The sequence below is a fragment of the Lepidochelys olivacea genome (assembly GCF_965140295.1).
Source record: "Lepidochelys olivacea isolate rLepOli2 genome assembly, chromosome: 6".
In the NCBI taxonomy this organism is placed as follows: domain Eukaryota; kingdom Metazoa; phylum Chordata; order Testudines; family Cheloniidae; genus Lepidochelys; species Lepidochelys olivacea.
Window position 1 is genome coordinate 68,415,862 of NC_140416.1, and position 27,795 is coordinate 68,443,656.

General features: G+C 45.9%; 3 protein-coding genes across 4 annotated transcripts in view; 1 reads left to right on the forward strand and 2 right to left on the reverse strand.

Annotated features, from left to right (window-relative positions):
* Positions 1-25,027, forward strand: part of DNAJC17 (DnaJ heat shock protein family (Hsp40) member C17) — a 47,310-nt gene extending 22,283 nt beyond the window's left edge. Inside the window, exon 11 of one of the 2 annotated variants that reach the window (XM_084630951.1) lies at positions 24,928-25,027. In XM_084630951.1, coding sequence (XP_084487077.1) covers positions 24,928-24,936 — 9 coding nt within the window. In that variant the 3' untranslated portion in view covers positions 24,937-25,027. Of the gene's footprint in view, positions 1-7,169; positions 7,387-24,927 lie in introns of those variants that run through there. The other variant, XM_084630950.1, reaches the window with a different exon arrangement.
* On the reverse strand, positions 1,283-7,163 carry LOC311522068 (uncharacterized protein C15orf62, mitochondrial). Its single transcript, XM_084630952.1, has 2 exons — positions 4,316-7,163; positions 1,283-3,867 (listed from the first exon to the last, which is right to left on the reverse strand). The coding sequence occupies exon 2, from the start codon at positions 3,776-3,778 to the stop codon at positions 3,269-3,271; it is 510 nt and encodes a 169-aa protein (XP_084487078.1). The 5' UTR covers positions 3,779-3,867; positions 4,316-7,163; the 3' UTR covers positions 1,283-3,268.
* GCHFR (GTP cyclohydrolase I feedback regulator) lies at positions 7,701-26,978 on the reverse strand. The gene is made up of 3 exons (XM_084630953.1): positions 26,820-26,978; positions 15,525-15,619; positions 7,701-8,632 (listed from the first exon to the last, which is right to left on the reverse strand). Exons 1-3 carry the CDS (start codon positions 26,853-26,855, stop codon positions 8,509-8,511), a joined length of 255 nt encoding a protein of 84 aa, XP_084487079.1. The 5' UTR covers positions 26,856-26,978; the 3' UTR covers positions 7,701-8,508.
* Positions 26,979-27,795: the final 817 nt, after the last annotated feature.

The window sequence follows — 27,795 nt, forward strand, 5'->3', positions numbered from 1 at the left end:
GAACTGACCCACTCACCTCCAGGGCCTCCCATGACACAATGAAATAAAATGAAATTCCCCCAAAATAAAGCAAAATGATAAAAAACTAAAAAGCATTTCCCTGGGCTCTGTTCATACCTAAGGGGTTGTTAATGCAATTGGAACTTGGTGATGGATTTGTGCAGTTTGCGTGTGAGAGCCCTGGCTTGTGTCTGGGTTTGTCTTGGCTCGTTTCTGTAGTAAAAGATTGTTAGCTTCTGCCTGCTGTGAGTCATTAGTGTGGCTGAGCAGAGAGGGAGAGCAGGCCAAAGCAGCTAATGGTATTCCTGCTGGATGGAGGTTGGAGAGTCATTGCTATTGAACAGAGTCCCTCTGATCTGGTGGGGCTGCCAGTCATCTGTTAGCATGGGTGAGGATTTATGACCTACAACTGAAAGGAACATCATCAGCTGGAAAGTTACACTTCTGCCTGACAGTAGTAACTACCATTGCTGTTACACGTAACATCTACCGTTCCTGTGATAGTAACCTCCCAATCCTCCTGTTCCCCGGGCTCAGAACTGTGGGGTCCTCTTTGATTCCTATCTTTCCTTCTCCCCTCTTACCCAGGATTTCCCCAAATCCTGTTGCCACTTTCCGTACGTTTCCAAAATTCATCCCTGCTGCCAAAATGTGAATCCCTGCTCTTGTAACTTCTTGTCTTGGCTGCATTCCTCTGTGCCATCAACTCTCCTCTCCAGTCTATCCAAAACGCACTGCAAAGAGACTTTCCCTTTCTACTATTCTGACCACCTCTGCCTCCTATGTTAGTATCCTCTCTGGTTTCCCTTCTATATTAAGTTCAAGATTCTTACTTTTAAGCTGTCCTTCGGCTCAGCCCTCATCCCATCCCTTTGGTCTGCACTCATTTCTCTTCTGCTGCTCCCTTTGGATACCTCATGCTTTTTTTCATGCCATCCCACATGCCTAGATTAGCCTCCCACTTCATGTAAATTGAGCTCCCTCCCTGCTCTACTTCTGCAAACTGCTACAGAACCACAATGTTCTGACTACAGTGCACTAACTATTGTACCTGCATTTTTCCTGTAGACTATAACTAGGGTCTTACCAAATTTACAATCCATTTTGGTCAATTTCACAGTCATAGGATTTTAAAAATTATAAATTTCATGATTTCAGCTATTTCCATCTGAAATGTCATGGTGGTATAATTGTTGGGATCCTGACTCAAAAAGGAGTTGGGGGGGGGGGGGGTGTCACAAGGTTATTGTAGGGGGAATTGCAGTGCTGCAGTTCAGAGCTGGGCAGCTGGAGAGTGGTGGCTGCGGGCTGGGAGCCTAGCTGTGAAGGCAGAGCCACCACCAGCAGTAGTGCAGAGTAAGGATGGCCTGGTATGGTATTGCCACCCTTACTTCTGCGCTGCTGCCTGCAGAGCTGGGCCCTCAGTCAGCAGCCACCACAATCCAGCTACCCAGCTCTGAAGGTAGCAATACAGAAGTAAGGATGGCATGTATGGTATTGCCACCCTTACTTCTGCACTACTGCTGGCGGGGCACTGCCTTCAGAGCTGAGCACCCGGCCAACAGCCATCGGTCTCCAGCCACCCTGCTCTGAAGGCAGCACAGAAGTAAGGGTGGCAATACCGCAACCCCACTAAAATAACCTTGTGACCCCCCCCTCCAACTCCTCCCTTTTGGGTCAGGATCCCCAGTTTGAGAAACACTGGTCTCCCCCATGAAATCTGTATAGTATAGGGTAAAAGCACACACAGACCAAATTTCATGGGGGCAGACCAGATTTCACGGTCCATGACGTGTTTTTTCATGGCTGTGAATTTTGTAGGGCCTAATTAAAACCTCCTAGGGGCAGCGAGCTTTTGTCTGACACACTGCAGCTGTTGTACAGTATTGAGTACACCAGCACCATGCAAATTATTCACAACACTGTCTTATCAGTACCAGTAAGGTCTTCTCTGGGAGCTTCTTACTAGCACTGCCCCCTCAGTGTTCGCCAGGGATCCAGCAATGTTGTCCTACAGTTGTTGAAAGCAGCTTTCTCTCTGGAACTGTCCTTGGCATTTTCAAAGCTACTTTAAGATTGCAGTAAGACTTAATATTGCTTTCTTTCTCTGATGTGAAGCTGTTGGGATAGGAGCCATCTGCACCTTCTTTGACATGGTTCACCCAAATGCTAAATGCACCAGATGCCTCTGGTTAGCAACCCCTAGAGAAAAAATGACACCATTTTCTAACCCAGCACTAGTAATTGCTAAGAATTGCTGCCGCAGTACTAGTGCAGAATCACTTTAGTAAAGCCAGCAACTGACCCAAAGTGCTCTTAGCCTTGACATTAGTGGTGGCGGTGCCCGGTGTCTTAGGTGATCAGCATCTGCTTGTGGTAACATGTCCCAGTGGCTGCAGTTCTAGCCTTTCCCACTAGGAGTAGCAGAAGGGATTGGAACCAAGCAATAACCTCACTGCCCGCAACACCCGTGTCATAAAAAGATGCGGGACCAAGGAATGTTTACCTTGCAGATCTTGGCACCTTTGCTGTGGCTTGGTACAAGTGAAATGAGGCAAGGACAGATTGTAATGACTGATACATTTATTCTTACCTATATTAGTTTACAGCTGATTATTCAGAGCATGCTCTAAGAAGCAATATCTACAGAAGCTGTTCCACTTGCCAATAGGCTGGAGAATTTGCTGTTGCTATATTGTGAGCCTTTTCAGCTGCTTACCTTTTTCCAGTTAGATGGTAGATGGGAATGCCCATCACACAGAGTTAGGGGGAAAGAAACCCACTGGAAAAGGAACATCCTGAATCATCACATCCATTTTCTCTGCTCCACCTGGCTTTGAGATATTGGAGCTGCCATCTCATCCAAACTGTCCAGTTACTCAGGAATCCTGTTTCTATGCCTCCCTTTTTCCCCCTTGCCTTTTATAGTCACAGCGGGGTTCCAAAAATAACAGGTCTCTGTTACCAAACATGTCCTTTTTTTTCATCAGGATGAGGTACAGTGTCAGCAGTGGAGAGGAATTCCCCGTCCAGTGTAGAGAATGGAAATGCATCAAACTAGATTCCGGCATGTGGCTTTCTCACAAACTGGTGTACTGACAACTCAATGGGAAGGGAGCCTGGACAAGAACAGCTTATGGTGGGCAAGACAGGACGATGAGACAGGCAGTCCAGGGTAGGGACACTCCAGTGTCTCCTCTTCTCCTGTGAGGGCTAAGGAAACTACTAATGCTGATAATTAATTTAATAACTTAAATGATAAACACTTTCAAGCTGCGTAATCTCTTGGATTCTGTTTCCTGAGAGTCTGCAGAACATCCTCAAGGAGTGATAGCCCCAAGTCCACTTTGAAGGAAAGGAAGGGATCAGAGCCTATTTCAGAGGTCCCACAGTCTGTAGCCTGGACCATGTTGGAGTTAGTCATGTGTGTTTGTGTTGCCTTATGGTACTGAGGAGTGACACTGGAAAAGGAGATGGCTGTAGAGTGAGACTCCGTGTGGTCAATTATGTTGGGGCAGCTGGAACTGTCCAGATACAGCCGGGGTGGCTTAGGAGGTGCCTGTGCCTGGGCTAGATTTTGCTCACTCTTACATACCAGGTACTCTGCTTTATCCTTCAGGTCTCTTAATGGTTCCCTCTTGTACTGTCCATTGTTCTCAAGTGTCTGGCTGGTCTGATTCAAAATAATGACTTGATTACCCAGCTTTTTATGCCTCCTGAACGAAAGACGCTTGAAGAACGTTGTGGATTTAATGGATCCTCTCCGCCAAGTATCCATGCTAGGCAGCAAAAGGAAGGGAGTTGTTCACTGCACTGTGTAGGAGGCCACTGGACTCCAGTCTCGAATTCAACGAAGAGCCACAACTCCTATAAGGGAGAAAACAGGCTGGTATCATAGGAAGTGAAAACTCTTTCCTACCACCTCCCTGAGTTAATGGAGCTACCAGATCTTTCGCCCATTTTGTACAGAAGGGAATCTTCCTCTTCAGTATAGAAAGGGTTGAGGTATCTGCCTGTTTATGCTGCAGAAAGGAACTAGTGAACAGCAGCAATGGCATGTAGACACAATGAGAACAGATTAACCCAGCATCAAGAACAGAAGAGCATGTCGGTACCATGGTAACCAGGCACCTTCATGGTGAAGGGCACAGCACAAAAGCCTCACTGAGTAGGTAGAAGGGGAGCCATTATCTATGTCAAACTGAGGCACACAAAAGAAATACAGTCCTAGAGGAATTTCAAATGAGGCAACTAGTAGAGACTGCATAGGAAATGAGCAAGCATTAGGAAAAGTAATTTTGGAATAAAGACTTACTCTGTGGTGGAGCAGCAGCTCAGTTCTGCAGGCAGAGGGGAGACAGCAGAATTCAGTGATGAGAACCACGACCACCACCGTAGACAACGTACTTGTGTGTCACAATCAGCAGCTCAAGGCAAGATTCTGCTGGTTTGGAAACAGCCGGTAAATCCTACAGTGCCTCTTTCTCTTCTGCTCTCTTCCACCTCTTCTCATCTGTCTCTTGTCACTGCTTCCCAGGCTCTGATTCCTTGTGTGTATGTGTTTGTTTTGAGCCAAGCCCTTGCTGAGTCAGCCACGTCAGAAACTGGGTTTTGCACTGTTGGTAATTGCCAAGATTTCAGGAAGTAGGTGTGTGGAGAGTAGTGAAGCATCAGCCCACGCTCTGCCTGAGGAGAAGGCAAGATTCCTGAGGGGCACTTAAACTGATTTCAGGAGATTCATCAACAGGACCTTTCGTTTTGTGACACAGCTTGGGAAAACTTGGATTCTCCTTGGAGAGCTCTAGCTACAGTGATTTCTGACTGGCTCACTGTACTGGTGAGATCCACAGATGGAAGGAGGGGGTGGTTCTTTTCTCCTTTAGATTTTTAAAGCTTGAAGTATCAGGTGGTGATGCATACATTCTGCTGTTGGTGACTCACGTGCAAGAGCCTCATGCTGGCTAATTAACTAACCCAGGCAGATGGCAGTGGGAATCTGCTCATTGGGTAGGAGCTCCAGGTTAGCAATGAAGGGACCTAGTTCATCTGTTGAAGACTGAGATTTGATTTGGCACGAGTGCTGACTTCCTCTGATATTACCTGTATCCATGCTGGTGTCTCATGGTATCAAAAGCTTGTTAATATAGATGCTAAAATATCAGTTACAGCGCAAGATTTTTCCACCTTCCCACTTCGAGAGTTCAGTTAATCATGTGCTTCTGTATCCCTCTCAGATCTATTCCATCTCTCCACTAGAGGAAGCTCTTTCCTGGGGTATGATGGAGAATTCATGCCTGCCCCACTTTCCTGCAAGAGCCCTCTTTTGCTCTAAGGGATGGCTTTTCTTGCTCTTTCGTATTCACAAAGTTCTGTTTCAATCAGCGTGGAATATGACTATTTCCCAGAAATGTGAATATGACTATTTCCCAGAAATGTGGAATGCTTTTATTGATTTTCAGGATTATTTTGTTAAGGTGGCTTTTTTTAACTGTAGGTGTCAAGGGAACAAGACAAATGTCTAAAAGTAATGCTGTATTTCAGGGAAATCTTGAAGTTATGGGACCATGTACTGCCACTTTTCAAATACCATTGACACAAAAAGCAGCTGGGCTCTGACAAGGTAGCTGTTTTCTGCTACTTGCCTCATTGAGGAGCCAATGTAGTTATGCTGCCTTGCCAGTGCTAACACTATTATTAATACTAATTTGTATTACCATAGTGCCTACGAGCTGACCACGTTGTGCTAGGGTACTACACAAACACGGAACAGAAAGACAGTCCCTGCCACAGAGAGATTACAATCTAAGTATAAAACAAGAGACAACAGGTGGATACAGACAGACAGTACAAGGAAACAACGAGACGATATGGGTCAGCATAGAAAGCTGTGGTCTCAGTTTGACCTAACCATTGATTTGGTCGGTAAAGCAGATGGTTCCCAAACAGGCGGGAGCAGATCTGAGTCAGAAGGTGCTATTTTCGTACAATCACTTGAGTACACTTTAGAGAGGTTTAATTTTCAGCAAGTGTGGTTTTGTACCTGGCAATATATGCATTTGACTCTTTACTGTTGTAGTGTTTTAATTACACAGTACAACTGACATCAGATATAACAGTACCGTAGAATTTGAGTGAGTTTATTGCTTATGTAGTTTGTTTGTATTGTTACACTATTTGAAACATCAGTAGTTTTTCATTCTTGAGGGAAGGCTGTTTTAGAAAGATAGCTAGGGAGGGTCATCTTTAGTTATTGCAGATCACTCTTGTGATGTTGATTTGAAAAGGAACATTAAATCAACTTTAATGGTAAAAACTTGCATGAAGAACAGAAAACAACAAACACCAGAAAACACCAGTAATTTAGGTCAGTTATGGCTGAATTATTTTTCTCTAGCCTCATTAAAACGCTGGAGATTCTAAAACTGAATGCTCAGAAAAACGTTTAATTGCTTATTTTGTGCATTTGACAATACTTTGTGATGGTCACTTTTCCGTGTTGTTCGTATGGCTCGTACAGAGAGAGAGGAACACACAAAAAGGGACTGTAAAATCACAGAAACTAAACACAAGGGGACTGAGGGGCCAGTGTAAACACTGACTAGATTAAGTTGACAGTGCCTCTTTAATAACCTAGAATAATCTGCCAGTCTGAGAACGTTATATTTACTCAAGCAAAGCACATTGCTTAATTCTACTGTTTGCTTATGGAAATGAGTTTTAGTGGAAATGGAAGTTCCTGAGTTTGTGTATTTGAGAATTCCCTCCTTAGCTGTAGCAGGATTAGGGGGAGTGCAAGCTTCCACGGGCCACCCCGCCAACCCTTCACATAGCTTTTTGGGACCAGCTGGAGGAGCTAGAGGGTAAGTCAGTCTTCTGACCCCCATTCTGTCTCTGTCCCCTCTGCTGAGATGGCCGATGAGGGTGTTCATTCTGATAGCCTACAGACAAGTGTCTACTTTATGTAGGCCAAACAGCTATCACATAGTAACAAATGTCATTGCTAACCTGACCAGCTGGGTATCTCTAACCTGCTGACCTGCCAGGTGCAGCACCCATCTTTACTGCCACTGTGATGTGTTTGTACACAGTGCAAGTGGAGATTTCTGGGAGTTTGGAAACTGTGGTGTAGGCTGTTCTTTACAAATTCAGTTCTGTCATTTGTTCCCTAGGATTCCGTGGTCTCGGAGCGGGATTATGAAAGCTTGGTTATGATGCGAATGCGCCAAGCAGCTGAGCGACAGCAGCTGATTGAGCAGCTCAAACGGGAAGACGAGGAAGAGTCACATACATAGCATGGTGGAATACATATTCTCTCCCCTATCCTTCAGCTAAAAACTTGTTTTCTTAAATTAAGTCAATAAACTTTTTTCTTCTTTTTTTTTTTTTTTACAACCTTGTGGGAATACTTTATTGGAAAGTGGACAGTTAACACTCAGCATCCACACAGTCCTTTGATGAAAGGGGGAGATGGCTGTCACCTAATCTAGACTTTAAAACAGTAGCTGCCCTGTAACTGAGGACCTTTTTCTGAGAGGTGCTAACAAAATGCAGCTCCCACAGATTTAAAAGTTGTAGCTGCTCAACATCTGTCAGGATTAGGTCTTGAATTTTTTACATAGGAGCAGAAGTTTTTCTTATAGCTTCTCCAGTCACACACATCTGACTGCTGAAAGTAGCCCATGGAAGAAAATCACACAGTCTCTTTATATTAATTCTTTATTACTTCATTGGCTACAGTAGGAATTGATCAGTACAAATCAATCCAGGAATTATATGCAGTTTGTGAGATTACACAACCAATACCTGAAATAGTCACAGGACCTTTCTCCAGTGATGTACTTCTCTAAAGATATTTCAAAGACCATGTGTTACACTGGAATGGCAGTCTCAGGGCTGACCAGGACAATGTCTGCCCACACCAACCATAATCCCACTTGAGAGTCAACGTTCAAACTGTTCTCAATGCTAAGGGGAGCTTGTTCAAATAGCAAGGACCGGGTCAGTGTCTGGCCTCCTGTTCTTACTGTTCCAGGGAGATTGCAACAAGTAGTCTATGCTTGACCTACTCTGAGGACTGAGCAGGGGCTGTATTGAAATGGTGGCCTCATGAGCGAGAAGATCAATGCTTAACTTCTCCAGGGGCAAGACCAGGCTAGTGTTTGACCTCACTCAAATACGTACTGAATGGGCAAGATTAACACTTGAAGTGCTGGCATTTCCCAGACTGCCATTCAGACAATACTTAGGAGGAGCCCTCCAATCTCCAAAGGATTCATGCATGATTTACCCTTAGAATTGAGTGGGCACATCTCCTTCCCCTTAGAGCTCATCTAATGGCATTGATGGTAGTTTTCCATTATGTGAAGTTTTGACTATACAGCACTTCCCTTGAGCATGCCTGGAAACTGGGACAAAAAAGAATTAATTAATGGGGAAGCTCAATGCCAGTCCTGTGCTAGATGATCCACAGCAGTGTCCTGTGCAAGTGGAACACTACAGTCTTCCATGCTACTCCTTGTGGAGGCACCAAACCAGGGTCTGGCCCACCCCTGTCATGCTGACCACTCGGTAGCCATATTTCTCCAGCTTGTCCAACACAATACGGGGTGCATCATTCACGTAGTACTCCCAGCTGCAGCCAAAAAAGAAGAAAGGAAACAAGATGGGAAGGTCACAATGGATGGAAGAGGAACAGCTTCCCTTGCTAAACAGACTTTGTGTCTCCAGCAAAAAATCAAGTTAATCCTGTGCAAGACACTGCTGTCGCCACTCTGGGATAGAGCCCACCAAATGTGCAATGTCCTGTTATACTACACTGAGACTAACCACCACAGGTTTCAAACTCTGTGAAGCAAATTTGCCCAGCATTAAAGAGCCACCTAAAATTGGAGTGTAATTGTCCAAAACCAGTCTGATTGGGTGCCTCAGCCTTTTAGAAGATTGCGCTGTTGAACCAACTCCCACCTGTGCACTGTTGGGGCCTCACCAAAATGAGGAGAATCCCTTTACTGATCTGAGAGAGGAAGCAGCATTTTATTTCTCTTTGAAGGTCTGCTGCAGGGGACTTGAGACCTGAAATAGGTATTGGTTGAAGGCTTCAAAATCGAGTTTCTTAGGCAGCCAGTGTGCAGAAACACTCATAGCCACACTGCCACAAGGAGAGAAGAGCCCTGTTAGAAGGTGAATACATTCTAGGCAGAACTGGTAGTTAAGGTTGCCTGCCCTTTCCCATTCTGTGAGCCTATTTTCAGTTGCTCATAACTTTGACCATTCAGGCTGAAGCTTTCTATGCTGGGTGTCTGCCTCAGGCTGAATTGCATTGGAAAGTTTTCGCAAAAAGTATTCAGACATTCCTAAGGCGGCGATGAGAAATATACACTGTTTGTTTGCTCATGTTAAAAAAAATTCTTAGTTTACGTGAGACGCTCTGGTGCCCCTGTGGTTTGCAACCTGGGCTTGAAATTTGTCAGGGGGAGCCTTTTTCTGTTCTCACGAAGATTCCCAACTTTGACCAAGTTATGAGCCTATGAAAAATCTTGAGTTCACACTGGCTCAGTAGACATACTAGAGTTTTGCAGCTAAATTCTCTGAAGATTGTCTGCACTGAGCATGCTCCACGCAGAGCAGGACTGTCCTTGCAATTGATTCTCCAGGTTGGTCATGGTAACAGTAGCAAGGAGACTGTGCTCTCAGTGCTCCCCCTTGCTGGCAATCAGGCTGCATGGAGGTGAAAGAAGCCTGACTCAAATGCAGAGGGGACAATGGCCAGAATGGGGAGGGCGACAACAGGAGTAGGTTGGGATAAGGAGCCTGTGGGGTGGAGACTGGGAATGAGAAGGGATGTATGGGGAGACAGACTGGACAAGGGACCAGTGGGGACTGGCTTGTTCATCCAAACTGTGTGCACTGAATGAGGTAGCTATTATTTGGGGGGAGGGGGAGAAGAGTATGATACTGTAATTAGACTGTACCATAATGTATATGCACAAGGGGCTTAATAAAGGTTGGACAGACAACCCTAATTCTGGCATTTCCTAAAATAAGTACTTGACTTTGCATCCTTAATAATGATCTTTTACTCTAGTTTTTTGGATGTAATGCATATAAAAACTGATTGGAAAAGCTACCTAGTTATCTGCCAGGATAGGACCATACCAACAGATATGCTGATAATGATTGGAGCTATGGGATCAGCGTTAAAGCTGTTTGTGGAATCTTAATTATAAATTTCCTGACTTCCAGACACTAAAAAACCCCAAAGAAATTCCCAAAGTTGCTAAAGTTGAGGTTGTAAATTATTACTAAAGTGTGTGGGGGGGTATTTTTAAAGTATAATAATGCTGAGATGTGAGAGCTTGCTGAAGACTTCTATTTTATTTCTTCTGACACACTACACTTCATTATAATTATAGGTGTGATATAAAGATATGTATTACAACTGCTTTTGAACTTAATACTTCCCATAAGAGGCTTTCAACATGCTTTTTAAGTGTCAATTTAGGCTTACATGTTGAGGTAAGTTCCATTATGCAGGTGAAGGAACTGAGGCAGGGAAGTTTTGTACTTGAGCAAGTTGGTGGTGAGCCATGATCAGAACCCCGGTTGGATTCCTTGCCCTGTGCCTTAGTCCCAAGACCCTTCGTTGATCAGACAAAAGAGCATCCTATTTCACTTAAGGATTATAGTCATCAGTGTTTGTAGCCTGTCTGAAACTGTGTGGCTTGGCTGTCAGAATTTACAAATTCCTCCCTTACAGCTAAAAACCAGCAGAGAGAACTATAACTTCAGCAGACATCATGCAGAGCTTAAACTCTGAGCTTACCAAATTACGGTAACCTCAGATGCATCCTGAATAATTCACATTAACCATGAAGCCTTCCAAAACAATAGTGACAGGTACTGCAACTATTGCATGAATGTGCCAAATTGGGAGAGTCTAACCTAAATGATCTGAAGGCTCGAGCTGGAAAAAAAGAGTTACGGTGCTTTTCCAAGCTCAGACTGCTGGGGACACCAAATGAAACTCCCAGGAGCCTGTGCAGACCTTCAAAATAGGATCACACATGCTCGTTTGGGATTTGGATACACCCTGGAGCAGGGCTAGATTAAGAAATAAGCACAACAGACACATGCTTTGGACTCAGCCTCCCAGCCCTGTGGTGTAGGCAAATTCTAAGCTTTCATTTATTTATTTGGGGAAGAAAAAAAAAAGGTACTATCCTTCATAGTTACAGGAAAAGCCTGGACGTGTGACCCACCTGTAACTGATGCAGTGACACCTGCTTGAGTCTGCAGCCCGCCTCCAGCAGAACAGCCGTCACAAGGAGGAAAGCTGTCTGGCCCTACACCTACCCCAAAGACAACCAGACCCGCCCTGGGTGGGGAGGTGGCTTAGATGCCCTGCTGGCAATGCAGTACTAGCTCTCCCCTTACTGGGGCTCAGATCTCCTCTCGGCTCCACTCCACAGGTCAGACTGTGGGTGGGAAAAGGTGGTGGTTCTAAAATGAAATGCCACTCTCAGTAAATTGTGCAGCTCTACACAATGTGATCATCCGTCTTTCTTACAGGCAGTGAAATCGTTAATTTTAGTGTTATGATTAGGCACCTGAGTTAACATGAATTCGGGCACCATTCACTTCCCTTAGAGCTTTTATTTCAGGCTCTCTGCAAACTCAGACCTACATGCATTGGTTTGTGAGTGAGCTTCAGGCTTATAATCAAATGCTGGTTATACAACTTAATTATGGAATCACTACTGTGGATCCAGAACACAGTGAAATCTACCCATTGTGAAGCTTTATTTACAAAGAGGTAGACAGAAAATCCTGGAGATGCTTGGAGTTAAGCTTTGCTCTTCCTATAGTAAAGTTTCATGTCATTCTAAACAGGTTCTGCTGGGCTAATGCCCTTGGAATGCAGCAACTGTCCTCAGCGGGAGTGAGCTGCTGCATTCCAAGGGGGTTATTTTCTTCATACTTCCCGTCTCCTCTTGCTCAACCCCAGCAGTGGGAAAGGCAGCACGGAGCTGCTGCTCTTCGCTGTGGCCACCAAGAACTATCCTGTACGCATGCCATCCTAGCAAATGGGTGGGGTGATAATTAGCTTGCACTATTTACAAGACACCTACTAGCCTGAAGCAGATACAAAATATGCAGGGTGGGAGGTGGGTCCTGGGGCCAACTCCCTGGTGGGAAGCCCAGCCCCACTACTGCGGGACAGGAATAGATTCTGGGATTGCTATCAGATGCTGTACCTCTGTCATGATTTGTTTTTGCAACTGCTTCTGACTGGTAGGTGTCTTACAAATTTGAACCCCATCCACGTCCCATCCCCGTCTCACCCTCCCTCTCCCCGCCCACCCACCCGCTACTGGGAGTGACAAGGATATTTTTGGTGTTATTCCTCCTTTAAAAACAAACAAAACCAAACCAAACCTGGTGGTGACTGCAGCAGTGACGTAGGGATGCATCCACTGCTTTACCATAGGCCTCCTTTTTTCTGGGGTCCTCTCCCCCCCTGCATTACTCTATTGCCTGCCCCTGTTTGTAGCCCTGTGGCAGCAGCTCGAAAAACTGAATTTCTTGACAATTTCATTGCTACCCAGTGGTTTTGAATAGCAGCATGAAACTGATTAGAGACTTGTAAATTCCACTCTGTTGCCATTAATTAGGCTAAACTATGGGGCAGAAGAGGTACTAGAACTGTGTCTTCAAATGCAGGAAGACAGCACTGCATTGGTTTATGTTTGGAAGGGTCTCTTCAATCACAAGGACTAGAACTTTTTCTTCCCCAACTGAGAATTTAAGTTCTGTAGGGGTAGAAAGAAAAGGAGTACTTGTGGCACCTTAGAGACTAACCAATTTATTTGAGCATGAGCTTTCGAGAGCTACAGCTCACTTCATCGGATGCATGAAACCTGAAACCTGTAGGGGTAGATAACTTAGGCCTCCATTTGCAAGGAAGATGAGTGAGGAAGGAGATTTGCAAAGTTTTTAGTTTCACTAAAGTTTCAGGATACAGGGGGAAATGAGTAGGCGCCTTCTGTGTAATTAATGCTGCTGGGTTTTTTTCTCCTCCTCCACTCAAAGATGGAGGTGGACTCCAGTCAGCAGAGAAATCTAATAGCTTCTCCTCCACTGTTTTAATGATTTTTGTCAAAGAGAAATAAGCAGATCAAGTAAGAATGGACTTTGGATGCAAACAACGTCAGTAACACTTATAAGTTATACTAAAGTGGAAGGTGGTGTCAAAATCAATGCAAGCAGCAAAATAATAAGCAGGGACCTAGAGAAACTAGAACTATGGACAGAAAACAGCATTAAAAACTCCAGTTGGAAACAAACTAATATGTCTGGGGGGAAATTAGAAACTCACTGCCCACTGAAGTCAATGGAAAGGCTCCTATTGATTTCAATGGGCACTGGTTCAGGCACTCAAAACGGACATCTGGACAACAGCAGAGAGTGGCTAAACAGGGTGTCAGCTTGCAATGGACTCTAGCAGCGAAACAGACCAGGAACCAAATCAGGGAGCCAGGAAGTGAGTCATTCTCAATGCAGCTCTGGCGAAACTACCTGGATTATTGTGTTCAGTTCTGGGCACCTGAGTACCAAAAATATTAATGACTGGCAGGAGTTCAGATAACAGCAACAAAATGATTAGAAGGCTGGATAAAGGACTGAATCATGAGGAAAGATTAAAAAGCGAACTATGCCGAGCTTGGTTGAGCTAGGAGAAGAAAGGTGTGCACCATGATAAGCGCCTACAGATATTTGGAGACCGTAAACAGCAAGGACATTAGGGTGGTAAAATGGGAACATCCCTACAGAAAAAGGAAAGATGTAAGCTTAGCATTAAGAAATGCTTCCTGGCAATGAGATATAATAGTACTGTAGACAGTGACTTGCTGCTGCATCATTCTAGGCAAGTCACTTCACTCCTCTGTGCCTCAATTTCTACCGCTTACATCCTGGGGATAGAGACACTATGGCTACGTCTACGCTGCAATAAAACACTTACGGCTGACCTGTGTCAGCTGACTTGAGCTTGCGGGGCTCAGGCAGCAGAGCTGTAAAACCGCAGTTCAGATATTCAGGCACGGGGTAGAGCCAAGCTCTGAGACCCTCCCCCATTGTGGGGTCCCAGAGCCCAGTCTCCAGCCCAAGCCCAAATTTCTACACTGCAGTTTTATAGCCCAGCAGCCCGAGTCAGTTGACATGGGTCAGCTGCAGGTGTTTTAATGCAGCGTAGACATAGCCTTGCTGATCTTTGAGACTGGCAGATGAAAAACGCAATACAAATATTATTTGCAGCCGTGTTGGTCCCAGGATATTAGAAAGACAAAGTGGGTGAGGTAATATCTTTTATTGGAGCAGTGTCTGTTGGTGGAAGGGACAAGCTTCTGAGCTTCACAGAGCTCTTCTTCAGGTGTGGGCCCTTTCCACCAAAAGACATTGGTCCAATAAAAGATATTACATCACTACCTTGCCCCTCTCATATAAATATTGTTTTTGTTGTTTGTTTTAAACAGGAAACTAAGAGGCAGTGCAAACTTTATACAGGGCTAACAGCAAAAAAGAGTTCCCAAGTTCTAATCCTAACTCTGCTGCTAATTTGCTAGGTGGCCTTTGGTAAATCACTTAGGTGCCTAAACACCTTTAAAAATCTGACCCTAAATCCCAATGATTTTAGTGGGAGTCAAGCACCTAAATACATTAAAAATACCTGACACTTAACCCTATGTGCCTCAATTTCTCCATCTGTAAAGAGTAGGTCAAATTATCTGGAAATCTTTGCAAAGCAAGCCTATTACGGATAAAGTCTATTAACCGGGATTCATGCTGATGACCTTGTTCTTTTGAAGAAAAAACTGGACATAAAGGGATGTTCTCTGGATCCACTGCAATGTTTGTTGAGAGATAGGCTTCAGGGTAGCAGCCTCATTGACAGAAACACTAGTTTCATTACAGGTTTCAGAGTAGCAGCCTTGTTAGTCTGTATTCGCAAAAAGAAAAGGAGTACTTGTGGCACCTCAGAGACTAACAAATTTATTTGAGCATAAGCTGTAGCTCATGAAAGCTTATGCTCAAATAAATTTGTTAGTCTCTAAGGTGCCACAAGTACTCCTTTTTTTTTTGTAGTTTCATTACAGTACACTACTACATCTGTCTTAATGAGACAGACTGGAAGGGCATTAATGGGCCACTTCACCTTGAAAGGTCCCTAGAAATATGTGTTTATTTATGCTAAACAATCTGTGCCACTTTGCATTTAGCTGTAACACTCTAAATACTTTTCCCAGACCTGAAGAGGAGCTCTGTGTAAGCTCAAAAGCTTGTCTCTCTCACCAAGAGAAGATGGTCCAATAAAAGATATGACCTCACCCACCTTCTCTCTTCAATGAGAAACTTCAAGAGTGAGAAAAGAAAACTGCCTCTGCTAGGTTGAGGGAGGGGTACCTGACAAAGGATTGGGGATGGTGAGGAGAGGGAAGCGGAGAGAGAAGTAGCACAGAAATACTTACAAATGGTTCCCCAGCATGTTCCTCTTAATGGCACCCAGGTAGTCCATCAGATGTTGATCAGAATGTTCATCTCCAACCATTGTGGGTCCAACTTCCTGCAGAAGGAAATTAAAATTCAGCAGATGAGAAAAAATACCATAGTCCATGCATTTCTTCATCCCACCATTCAAGGGACAGCTTAAACAGAGAAGAGACAAAAAGCCCAAAGAGCAAACCCTTGCCATGTGAGGTAGGGTATGTTCCCCACCCACATCCACGAGAAATGTGAGACTTTGTGGGGAAGGTTATTTCTTGCACTTGTTTGCCAAGTTACACTCCTGCTACCAGGATTGCAAGCAGCACATCTAGGAAGGAGAACTACTGGGAAGGAGATGGAGAGGAGAATCTGTTGTAGGTGGGCAGGAGAGATCATGTTTATTGGAAACCTCTTTGTTCTCTAAATCCTGGTCTACACTACAAAGTTCGGTCAATTTAAGCCACCTTGTGTTGACCTAATAATGCATGTGTCTACGCTTAAATTTGTCTCCCACCAATGTAAGTGTCCCATTATAGTGACACAGCAACATCACTTCCCCGAGTGGCATTGAGCCATGGTTGATGTACTGAGATCAACACACTGCGAGTGAAGACATTGCATTACTATGTTGACCTTAAAAGTCCTCCAGCAGCTGTCGCAGAATGCCCGACACTGACTGCTGTAGTCATAATTGTGAAATCCACTGCCCTAGGGGTCACAGAGACCAGAAGCCCCAGCTTAAAGCCCTTCCAATTTTTGAAATGCCTTTTCCTGATTGTCCTGGTTGGTGAGCACACCTCTATTTGCTCTCCATTGTTCTGTGCAACCACCCAACTGACCAATGCCAGCTACACGCTCCAGCTTGGTGTAAACAGGAGGTATTGGACCTCTGAGGCCTGTGGGAAGAAGAGCTTTTGTGTGCAAGCACAGCTATGGATCAGCTGTAGAAATGTGGATGTCTACGAGCAGATTGCATGGGAGATGCAGAAGGGTACAGCAGGGACCGGCACCAGTACTGTGGGAAAGCGAAGGAACTGTGGCAGGCGTATCGGAAGGCCAGCAGTCGATCCAGTGGAGAGCCTCAGACCTGCCGCTTTTACAAAGGCTGCATGCCATGCTTGGTGAAGACCCCACCACCACCCCACAAACGACCATGAAAACCTCTGAGGAGCCCAAGTCACAGTCCCTGGCATGACCAGCAAGGACGAGTAGAAGGTGGAGGAGGATGGGGGACATGCGACCGGAGGGTCCAGCTATGCCATGATCCAGCACCTGTTTGAGACTCCACTGCAGCCCAGTCAATCCTGGCAGTTGATCATCGGCGAGCCCAATGCAGGGGAAGGAATTTTGGGTAAGTGTAACTGTATTTCCCATCACAATGATGTACTGATGGCACCTCAATTTAACAGGACACAACTAACAACTGCTAATTAATTTACTCATACTAGAAGAGGTATAGGTACAACAGAGGGAGAGTTATCTGTTTGTCATTCCCCTGTAATGTTCCTTGCTTATGTCCCTTGAATCCTCTGAGAGATCTCAATGGAACTTCCATGGAGGTACTCTGCAACCCTCTGCCAAAGGTTTCCAGAGATGGCAACCTTATTACTCCCTCTGCTGTAGGACACTTTCTCACACCAGTCAGTGCTAACTTTGGCAGGCACCATTGCAGCATGCAGGCTAGCGGCATGTGGGCCTGGACAGCTTCGGGACATCAGCAGTATCTGTGCTCTCTGTGACTTTGTTACCCTCAGGAGTGAGATCTCAGCTAAATCATCACCGCCTGTGGGAAATGGTACCAGTATTCAGTGCTCTTGGCCTACACTCATAGTTTCATGCAACCAAGCAATTGCCTCCTCATTTCCCTCACTTCTAGCAAGCCATATTCAATATCGCTGCCGCTGTGAGTAGCACCGTGCACAAGCATTCCAAAGCAGAAATGTCTTGTTTAAAACTTTAGGGGAGCAAAAGAAGGGAGTTCTGAACCTTAACTTTTACTGTTCATCGTGACTATACTGATAACAGTGCCTGCAGCTGCACACATTGCAGACGGTATGGAGAAGGAAGGCCCAGGAGTCCCAGCAGGAAAAGGAGAGGGAGATGCACCAGGACATAATGGGGCTTCTCCAGCAGCAAGTCAAAATGCTGGAAACTCTTGTGGACCTACAGGTTCACCAATCCCAAGCTCCTCTCCTTTTGCAGTCCCTGGAGAACTCCATTGCAGCACTTCCCTACACACCCCCGCATGGCATCAGGGGGGCCACGTCCCTATTCTACCCCAGGGAACATTAAGGACAACCAGTTTCACACCTACTGACCTGTGAGAGCCACAGCTACTGTATGTGTAGGTAACATGGGCATTACAATTCTTTCCCCTTGTTAAGTGTTGTTTCATTAATTTATTAAGTTTTCAGTGTATTTGCTTTTAAATTGCACAGATTTTTCTTTGCACTGATTTTGTTACTGAATAAAAATTATTTGGAAAACAATTCATCTTTATTGGTTCAAAATATATGCTGCAGAGTGCCTAACACCCACTTACTTGATACTCATAGGCTCAGTAACAAACAGTGTAATTATCATAAATGTACAGCAAACACCAAAAAATTACTAGATGCATTGTGAGAGTTATATTCAGAGATGCACACCAAGCACCACGCAATTCCTAACGGGCCCCAAAACAGCAGGCCAGGTAGAGCACAATACACCACCACACATTGCTGAGTTTGAACAGCTGGACACAAGGGCTATTAGAAGAGCTCAACTTGGAGCTTTATGGGTCAGGGAGGCTTTGAAAGAGCATTTTAACAGTGAGACACAGTAAACAGCAGCTCCAGCTCCACCTCAGCCACTTTTCCCCCTTTGCTTCACAATTATTATGCAGGACGCAGCAGGCAGCTATAGCCATTGGGATGCTTTTTTCACTGAGATCTAATCTTGTGAATAAAAAGCACCAGCGTCCCTTCAATCTACCAAAAGTTTATTCAACTGTCATTCTGCATCTGCTGAGCCGGAAGCTGAATCTTTCCCTAGTGCTGTCGAGATGGCTGGTGTACAGCTTCATGAGCCAGAGGAAGGCTGGGTCCCCCAGGACCACTATTGGAATTTCAACATAGTAATAATCCACCAGTCCAGAAAGAAAGTCCCTGATTGTAGCTTTCTGAACAGTCCTGTCGTCTTAAAGATGGGAGCGTCATGCACCTTTCCTGACCAGCCAACACTGATGTTGGTGAAGCATCCCCGGGTGATCCACTCACACTTGCATAACCATAGAAAAGTAGCTCTTTCTGTTTTATGTATTCTGTGGCAAGGTGGTCTGATGCCAAAATGGGGAAGTGTACACTGTCTATTGCTCTACTGCAATTCTGGATCCCATAGCTGCAAATCCATCCACTATGTCCTGCACATTGCCAAGAGTCATAATCCTGCATAGCAGGAGATGATTAATGGCCCTGCACACTTGCATGACAGTGGCCCCCACGGTGAATTTTTTAATTCGAAAATGATTTCCCACTGATTGGTAGCAATTGAATATTGCAAGTTTCCACAGTGTGATCACCACTCATTTCTCCGGTGCCAATGCAGCTCCCATTTTGATGTCTCTGAGTTGGAGGGCTGGGGCGAGCTCGAAACACAGATCCAGGAATGTGGAATTGCGCATCCGAAAGTTCTGTTGTCATTGCTTGTCACCCCAAGCCTACATTACAGTGTGATCTCACCAGTCAGTGCTCATTTCTCGGGCCAAGAAGAGACACTTCCCCATCTGCAGATGCTCTGTGAATGCCACCAACAACCTTGAATTGGTTCTCGCTATGTCCCACAGCAATCTGACCATCAGGCAATCATCATGTTCCCTGCTGATTCAGTTATTCTTGCAGCTCTGCTAATACCAGGGGATCGTGCATCCTCTGCTTGCAACATGTATGACAATAGTGCAGAGCTGTGCAGACACCATGGTTCTGTCAGAGATGGCAGACAGCGAGGAGCATGGTGCAGGTTCGTGGGATTTTTAAAAAGGCATGAAAATTATGGGATATAGATGACATTACAGGATGGAGACAGTTGCATGCTGGGAAGTTGACCCCTGGTTCCAAGTCACCCCTTCGTGACTTGTTTCTGCCCCACCACACATTGCCAAAACTTCCCAAAAAACAGTGCACTGGACAGTGGCAGGATGCATACTGGGATACAAGCCCTCCTGGTGAGTACACGCACCGCCGACACAAGGACCCAAGGATGCATGCACACAAGCGATATACTAACTGCGGAGGCTTTATGCCGACATAACTTATGTTGACCAAAGTTTGTAGTGAAGACACTCAGGGTATGCCTACACTGCAATTAAAAACCCGTGGCTGGCCTGTGCCAGCTGACTCAGACTCGCAGGGCTCAGGCAATTTAATTGCAGTGATGTTTGGGCATCAGTGTGATGTTTGGCCTCAGGCTGGTGCCCAGACTCTAGGACCCTGCGAAGTGGGAGGGTCCCAGAGCTCAGGCTGCAGCCCGAGCCCGAACATCTACACCATAATTAAACAGCCCCTTAGCAGGAGCTCCAAGAGACAAGGGCCAGCCAGTGTTTGCTTACTGATGTTGTTTGCCCACTTAAGCACTTCCAACAGGACACAGGAGCTGTCTCCTCTCCCAATGGAAGTGTGAGCCTTAGGCATATTGCTCTAGCAGAGCCCTCTGCTGGCTGAACAAGGAGAGGTGCAGATGGGGTTTCAAAAAGATCCTTCTTCCAGAGGAATTCTCTAGCAGACAAATGTGGTTTCATGAAATGAGAGGAAGATGCTGGTGACCATGTCTGGGAATAACCAGGTACAGAGACATGCCAATGAAATGTAAAGTGATTGGCATGTACTCTTTAAAGTGAAGAAAAACAAATGGGATGGAGGTAGGAAGACAGAGGTGCTTTACATTGTGCCATGTATATCCCAACTGCTTGTATTAAAGAGCATTTACATTGTGCTACAAATATGTCATTTTACAGAACATTCTCTGCCCCAAAGAACTTCACAAACCAAGGTCGTAATTATACTGTAATGTGTAAGGCGGGGGGCTAGGTTAAAACATGGTAGCCCTGGATACAATCAGAACACGGGTCAGTCTTACAACATGGATGAGACCAAACCATGTTTTAACCTTGTTCCTGAATTATACTATGGCTTTGGGCTTTTGCATGGCCGTTACCAGACTATATTGATTATGGTTAAAACAGTTAGTTCCCATCTACACCGTAAGAATGAACTGTGTTTTAACTATGTCTGGGGACAACAGTCTTGTAACAGAGGCCTCCAACATAATAGAAATTACAGAGCTAACAGGAACTAAAGACAACCCACAGGACAACAGTCCAGGAGGAGAGTGCATTTGGTGAGGAAAGGAGGACTCGAGAACAAAGCACCTTAAACACCTAATACTCTGCCTGTCTGTAGCACTTCCAGCCACAGAATTCAGAATGCTTTACAGCCATTTATTTTTTAATCTTCACAACCTGTGTGAGGTAGTCACTTATCACCCCTACTCAGGGTGGTTTGATTTAAATCAAGGCAATTTAAATCATCTAATGGAAAGCCTTGATTTAAATAACTAATTTTAATAAACTCTTCCATTTGTGCTTCAGTTATTTTCTAAAGAAAGGTGCATTCTCATTCATTGATATAACCACTAAAACATAGAATCATAGTACTCGAAGGAACCTCAAGAGGTCATCTTGTCCAGTCCCCTGCACTCATGGCAGGACAAGTATTATCTAGATCAGTGGTTCCCAAACTTCTTCCGCTGCTTGTGCAGGGAAAGCCCCTGGTGGGCTGGGATGGTTTATTTAACTGCCGCATCCACAGGTTTGGCCAATCGCGGCTCCCAGTGGCCGCGGTTCGCTGCTCCAGGCCAAAGGGCGCTTCTAGAAGCGGCACAGGCCGAGGGACATACTGGCCACTGCTTCCAACAGCTCCCATTGGCCTGGAGCCGCGATTGGCCGAACCTGAGGACGCGGCAGGCAAACAAACCAGCCCGGCCCGCCAGGGGCTTTCCCTGCACAAGCGGTGGAACAAGTTTGGGAACCACTGATCTAGACCACTGCTGACAGGTGTTTGTCTAACCTGCTCTGAAAAATCTCCAAATCTCACATGTTGATTTATAACTAAATAGAGCCTTTACACTGGATTTGTTACATCTTTTTGCTACCTTGCAGGGTACACTATAACTACAGACATTTATACAAGCAATTATATAGCTTAATATTTTCAGATTCTTATTTATTAATTGTACATTTTTAGTATGTTTGAAAATGGTGAATGATATATTTCTTTTATTTACTAGATAATTAACTTTTTGCTTATGATTTGTGTTATGCTGCATTAGCGTGGTAACTGGAATTTAATTAAACACACAAAACAGCATATGACATTTATTTTTATTATGCAAAATAAGCCCTTAATACAGTACACGAACTATTGTGCCACACTTATGAAGCTTGATCTCAAAAGCCGGATGTTTTCCCCTGATTCTTTATATTAAAAAACAGTCTGAAACTCAAGGTTTCTGATATAAGCTCATGGATTCAGCATATTTAACTTTTATGTAAATATTTAGACATTATCATAAGTTTTGTATTAAATTCAGATTTCATTTTAAACCAGTTTATTTTTAAAAAGAAAAATTATTTAAAAAACAAAGCTAAAAAATCCAGTTTAAGTTTTAAAAAAATCTAATTTTTTATGGTCTCAACAAAAAAAAATCTATTTTTATCCACCTTGGCCCTATTTTTACAGAAACAGAAATGGAGGTACAGTGTCTAAGTGACTTCTGTGAGGCCACAGAATGAGAAACCAATAATTCTGGCTCCTTGTCCTCTATTTGACAGAGCATTATCAACTGCTACAACTGGCCATGAAGGACAGGTGTTGTATCCAAGAGGGGGTCTCTCCCACATGTTCTGGAACCTAGTACAGCCATCACTAGACCATAGGCACCAAATGCAATAGTTAAAAGCTCATTTTAACTACTTAAACTTAGTTAAGAAGAGCATGAGGGTAAAATTGACATTGTGTCAAAGGATTTTACTGCCCCAGGCAAACGGGAAATATTTGCTCTTCCTCATCACAGGTCGATTACATTTCTGGCCGGCTGTATGGTAGAGCTGGCAGTGGATAGAAAGCAGCAGCAGAAAGTAGTTGTCTCTGGAGCCATCAAGGTTGAAGGAGCAAGAAAATATGATGATTTTGTTTTTACAAGAGAGATGAATGTTGGAGCCCAGAAGTTCCATGGAATTTCAGAAGGGGAGAACCAGGGGTGTGCCCAGAGGGGATGAAACAACCCCAAACAGTCTAGAAGTACAGACTCAGGGCCTGATCTTGCTCCTACTGAAGTCAATGGCAGTTTTTCCATTTTGCCCTTGACTTCAATAGGGGGAGGAGCCATAGGCGGTGAGTTATATGGGCCCGTGATGCCCATGCTCCACCAATATTCAGGAAGGTGGGCCTGGCTTCACCAATGTTCGGGCTTATATTTTCAGAGCCGTCCCCGTCCATAGGACCGACCAGGGCAACCACCCCAGGCCCCACGCTTTGCGGGGCCCTGCACTTCAGGAGGATGCAGGGTCCAGGGCGGCCTGGGGAGTTAGCGATGGGCCTGGTGCCGGCAGCAATGAGCGACCCAGCCAGCTCCGCTCCGCCTCTTCCTGTCCCTGCTCTGCCCAGCTCCCACTCCACCCCTTCTCCCCAAACCCCCGCCTCTTCCTGTTCCGTCTCCTCCCCACCCCCATCCCACCCCTTCCCACAAGGTTCAGCCCCGCCTCTTTCTGGCTTCCGCCCCCTCCCCCAAGCAATGCCAGGAGCCGGCGGGGCAGAGCAGGCTGTGGCCGGGTCACTCGCTGCTGCCAGCACCAGGCCCCCTGCTAACCACCCAGGGCACCCTGGACCCTGCATCCCCCTAAAGCGTGGGGCCCCCAAAGCGCAGGGCCTGGGGTGATTGCCCCAGTCCGTCCTATGTATGGGACGGCTCTGCTTGGACCCGTTCTGGGCACTGCCGAAAATTATACAAACTTGGCGCCCATAGGAGGAGCTGTTTTCAGGTCAAGTCTACATTAGAAAAGGTTTGCTGATAGAGCTATATTGGCATACCCTCCTACTATAGATGCAGCTTGTAGCTGGCAAAAGAGGGCTTTGGCTGCTATAGCTTATACCTGTGCTCTGAATGGAATAAGCTATAGTGCTAAAAGCACTTGTTTGCCAGCATAACTGCATCTACACTAGGATATACAAGTATTGTAAAAAATAAAAAACAACCCACACCTCTCTAATAGATATTACTGTACTGGCAAGTTTTAAGTGTAGACCTGGCCTTAGTGACAGAGAAGAGAGGGGTTATGCCAAGGAAATAGCAAGGTCTGTGAACAAGAAAGGAACAGAGCCTGGAGACCTTGTATTGATTTCCATGAACTAACCTTAGGGACACATCACGTACTTGCTGTTCCTGAAACGTGGGTTCAAGGTAATGGTGGGCAAAGGCACCGTTACAGAAGCAACAAACTAGCAGCCCGAAGCTGTGCACCTTGACCCACTACTGGTTTAGCAATGAAATTACCGGACAGTAGAGGCAGCTAAGTCCAGCACAGTGGCAGCCATGCCCTCTCCTTCTGGCCATTGCCAATGTGGACCAGGTGAAAGCAGGGATTTTTTTTTTTATTATTGTTTTTTTAAAATGTACATTAGCCCACTACTGATTTCAGTTGTTGTTTCACTTGTGGACCAATGACAATTTTAAGCTCTATAACATTTGCTATATCCCACTGAAGAGCTGAGATCCCAGACTCTCCAGTGACACATCAGAGCACCCAATTCTGCAATTGGATCCACTGGAGTGGATCTCTGTGCCATGCAAAGACCCATTGATTCCAAGGGAACTCTAAGAGGGGACAGGAGTTTGCCCACAGCAATCCAACTGCAGGACTGGGAGCCAGTATTTGTAATTAGCTCTGAGGATTTATGAAATGGAGACATGAATACTGTGACTATGTCACACACACACACACTCATTTTCCTACCATCCAAAGCTTATCTGTGGTAAGTAAGGCAACCTGGCCATGCAGACACAGAGATATGAAAATCTGTACCAATAAAACTTTTAAAAGCACTGGAAATAGCAAGTATTATACTGAATTATAAACAAGACGAGATGGTGTGTGGCTATTTGGGATCATCTACATAACCTGTGAAGGGTTAAAGCATCTCCCCCAAACCCATTACAGTAAACAGGACAGCCTTTATTCCACTACACACCATCATGTTTTCTCGCTGTATATAAAAAACATGCAGTTTCAGGAGGGTGTGTAATAGGAGCAGTTCTTCCACTACCTGAGTTTGTATTTTTTTTTTTTTTTTACAGAACTCCTGACCACAGGTTACTTTGTTTGTTTCACAGTCGAGTTCTTCTTATTGCAAAAACCACATCCTCATATTCTGGACTTCAGTCAACATTTACAAGTCTCCCCTTTAAAAAATAAAGAAAACAAAACTTTTGTCTGCTTTTCAGGCTTTATCCAAACAGCACCTGACACTGTATTAGCAATCACTGTGTTTCCTGACCTGTGTGAACCAGTGTTTTTGTCCTGTACATGACTAGATTAGACAAGCAGGCTATAGACTAGTTGGAGTGCCCAGAGCACAATTGTCAGATAAACATCCCTTTCCACAGTACTATGCTAGCAACAGTATTTAAACATGGTTTCAACGGTACTGTTGCATGTTCAACATGCGTAACCTGGTCAGACTTCCTATTTCCCTCGGTAGGGCCATCAGGCAGAGGAGCGGAGGCAGGACTATTTGCAGGGAATGGTGAAAATCGATGGTGAAGGCGGCCACATGTGCTGATTTGTTGGATGGCAGGACAATTCCTTCTCAGACACTCTCAGGCTCTAACAGCTAGTTTCCTTTTGCCCCCATAAATTACCTCTGAGCTATGGACTATGTTTCTTCCTATTCAGTCAGAGCCCTAAGGGCTTGCCAACACTAGACTTTTGTAACTGACTGCCTGTTAACTTGAGGTACAGAAGTCTAGCATAGACATACCCTGAATGATGCCCACATGAGACACCCAGGAAAGGGAGAGGACAGTCCGTTGGGGTTTTTCCTCTCCAAGTTCCAGTCAGTGCCCCAGAGATAGTTATCTGGCTATGTGCAAGACTCTAAGTGTAAACCATGTATCCTGGGAAAGGGGAGGGAATTTATCAAGCCTGGTACAAGTGTCAAAACACAACCAGGTAACACGTGCCAGGATCTACCTTGGGTAGGGGAAAGACAGCAAAGAGGAGAAGAGTCAAGGACTATATTAGCTGCACAAGTAGGCAACAGACCAGCACATCCCTAGTGGAGAGTAGAAAGTCAGCTGCCACCCAGCTGTTTGGAGAAGGTACCTACACAGCTGGACAACAGTACTGTACATTGAACTCCTGGAATGCGGGGTGAGAAGGCAATCAGCTGCCATCCAGCTGTTTGCAAAAATACTAGTTACCTCCAAAGCTGGGCAGCAGTATCTTAATACTACAGGAGCAATTCAGGTGCCATCCACCTATTTTTAAAATGCATTACAATCTCTGTACAGCTAGGCACCGGTAATATACATGGCATCCTGGAATTAAACTTGGGGGGAAGGAATCAGCTGTCACCCAGATGTTTGCAAAGCTACTAAATTACCTGCACAGCTGAACAGCAGTACATCGCACCCCTAGAGAGGGGAAATCAAGTGTCATCCAGCTGTTTGAAAATTCAAACACAAACAAATCGTCAAGCCTGGATTTTATACCGACCGCCAGCAGCAGACAAACAAAACCATGCACTAGAAATAAACCAGGCAGCGTGTCAGAAACATTAAAGAGAAGCAGCTGCCACCAGGGACAAGCGTGGGCTCAGGAGAGAGGGCACGATCCGCTCCGGAGTGCGTCTGGCGCCCCGCGCAATCTGCTTGGTGCCGCCACAAACCCCGAGTGAAGCCAGAACTCGCCCTGCTGCCATGATTCAAACCACGGAAGTCGTTCCCGGCCCTGCCCCTCTACGCCTGCATTTCTCAGTAATCTCCAGCTCCCGCCCTTGCCGGGGACGGGAGAACGGCTGCAGGCTGGGCTCCTCTGCAGGGGGAAGGAAGGGCTCGGTCCGGATCCCGTTACGCCAGGCACTCGCCCGCCCGCTAGGAAGGCGGAACAGCGGCCCCAGTGGGAGAGGGGTGCAGGCAGGGAGAGGGTGCGGGACACCCCCCGCCATGCGCCGGCAGCGCACACTCACCATGCGGATCTGCGTGCTGATGAGAACGTAGGGCATGATCCCGGCTACCCCCGGCCCCAAGGTGGAGTCCAGTGCCCACCGCTCCCGATCGGAGTCTGCCTCTGCCTCCAGCCCCAGCTTAGCCTCCCACACGTGACACCCTGGCCAGCCGCGGCCACACCCCCGCCCGGGGCAGCCTATAGCCCGAGGGGACTGGGCGCACCGCAGCGGGGGGAGCGGCGCAGGACCCTTCCCTTTGCCCTCGTGCTGCCGGGGCTTCTCCCCGGGCTGGCTGCGCTCAGTGCCTGGCTGCAAAGGAAGCAGGCGCTGCCCGCACCTGAGCGAGCCTCGCAGCGGCGTTGGCGAGGAGGGCTGCGTAGTGTGTGGCCGCCAAACTGGGGCACTGAACACGAGGGAGCTCTCCAAAGGGCATGGGGGAGCCTGGACGCGTCTGCGGACAAGGCCCACAAGCAGAGGGCTGGGTGGTTGGCAAGCTAGAGAGGTCCTGGGGAGTCAGTCCATGGAAAGTTTTGAAACCCAGGAGGGCTGTCTTGCATTGGATACAGAGATAGTTAGGGAGCTGGTGTAGATAGAGGAGGGCAGGGGCCCTGCTTTGGGAGGCTTGATCTATTGTACTTTCCCCTTTCTATTTGCATCCACCAAAGGGAACCAGAAAAAAAACAAGGCTCATCCAACAGTGCATTGTACTTGGTGCAAATGTCAGCCTGCCCAGGCTGCCTCCCTAGGGATATCCTCCCATCAACCTCTAGACACACTATTAACAGGCCTGTAACAGGACCCTGCCCTCTCTTTGCTCCAAAGTGGGCCCGAACACTACTTCTAAAGAAGGAATTAAATCTTGACTCAAAAGCAGGTACAGACCTGAACACCAGACAGTCTCAGGAGTTGTTCAGGTGCCTCCTGCTAACAGCCCCAGTGGACTTTGCGGAGTTTAACTGCAACGATCCTCTGGAAAATAAAAGGAAGGGAAGCAGAA

What these genes read in the sequence shown, in the direction of transcription:
- LOC311522068 (XM_084630952.1), bottom strand. Translation starts at nt 3,778, where the DNA reads ATGGATACTTGGCGGAGAGGATCCATTAAATCCACAACGTTCTTCAAG.
- GCHFR (XM_084630953.1), bottom strand. Translation starts at nt 26,855, where the DNA reads ATGCCCTACGTTCTCATCAGCACGCAGATCCGCATG. An exon ending in TCAGCACGCAGATCCGCATG is followed by an intron (nt 15,620 to 26,819) that starts GTGAGTGTGCGC and finishes TTCCTTCTGCAG; the next exon opens with GAAGTTGGACCCACAATGGT. An exon ending in AACATGCTGGGGAACCATTT is followed by an intron (nt 8,633 to 15,524) that starts GTAAGTATTTCT and finishes TTTTGGCTGCAG; the next exon opens with CTGGGAGTACTACGTGAATG.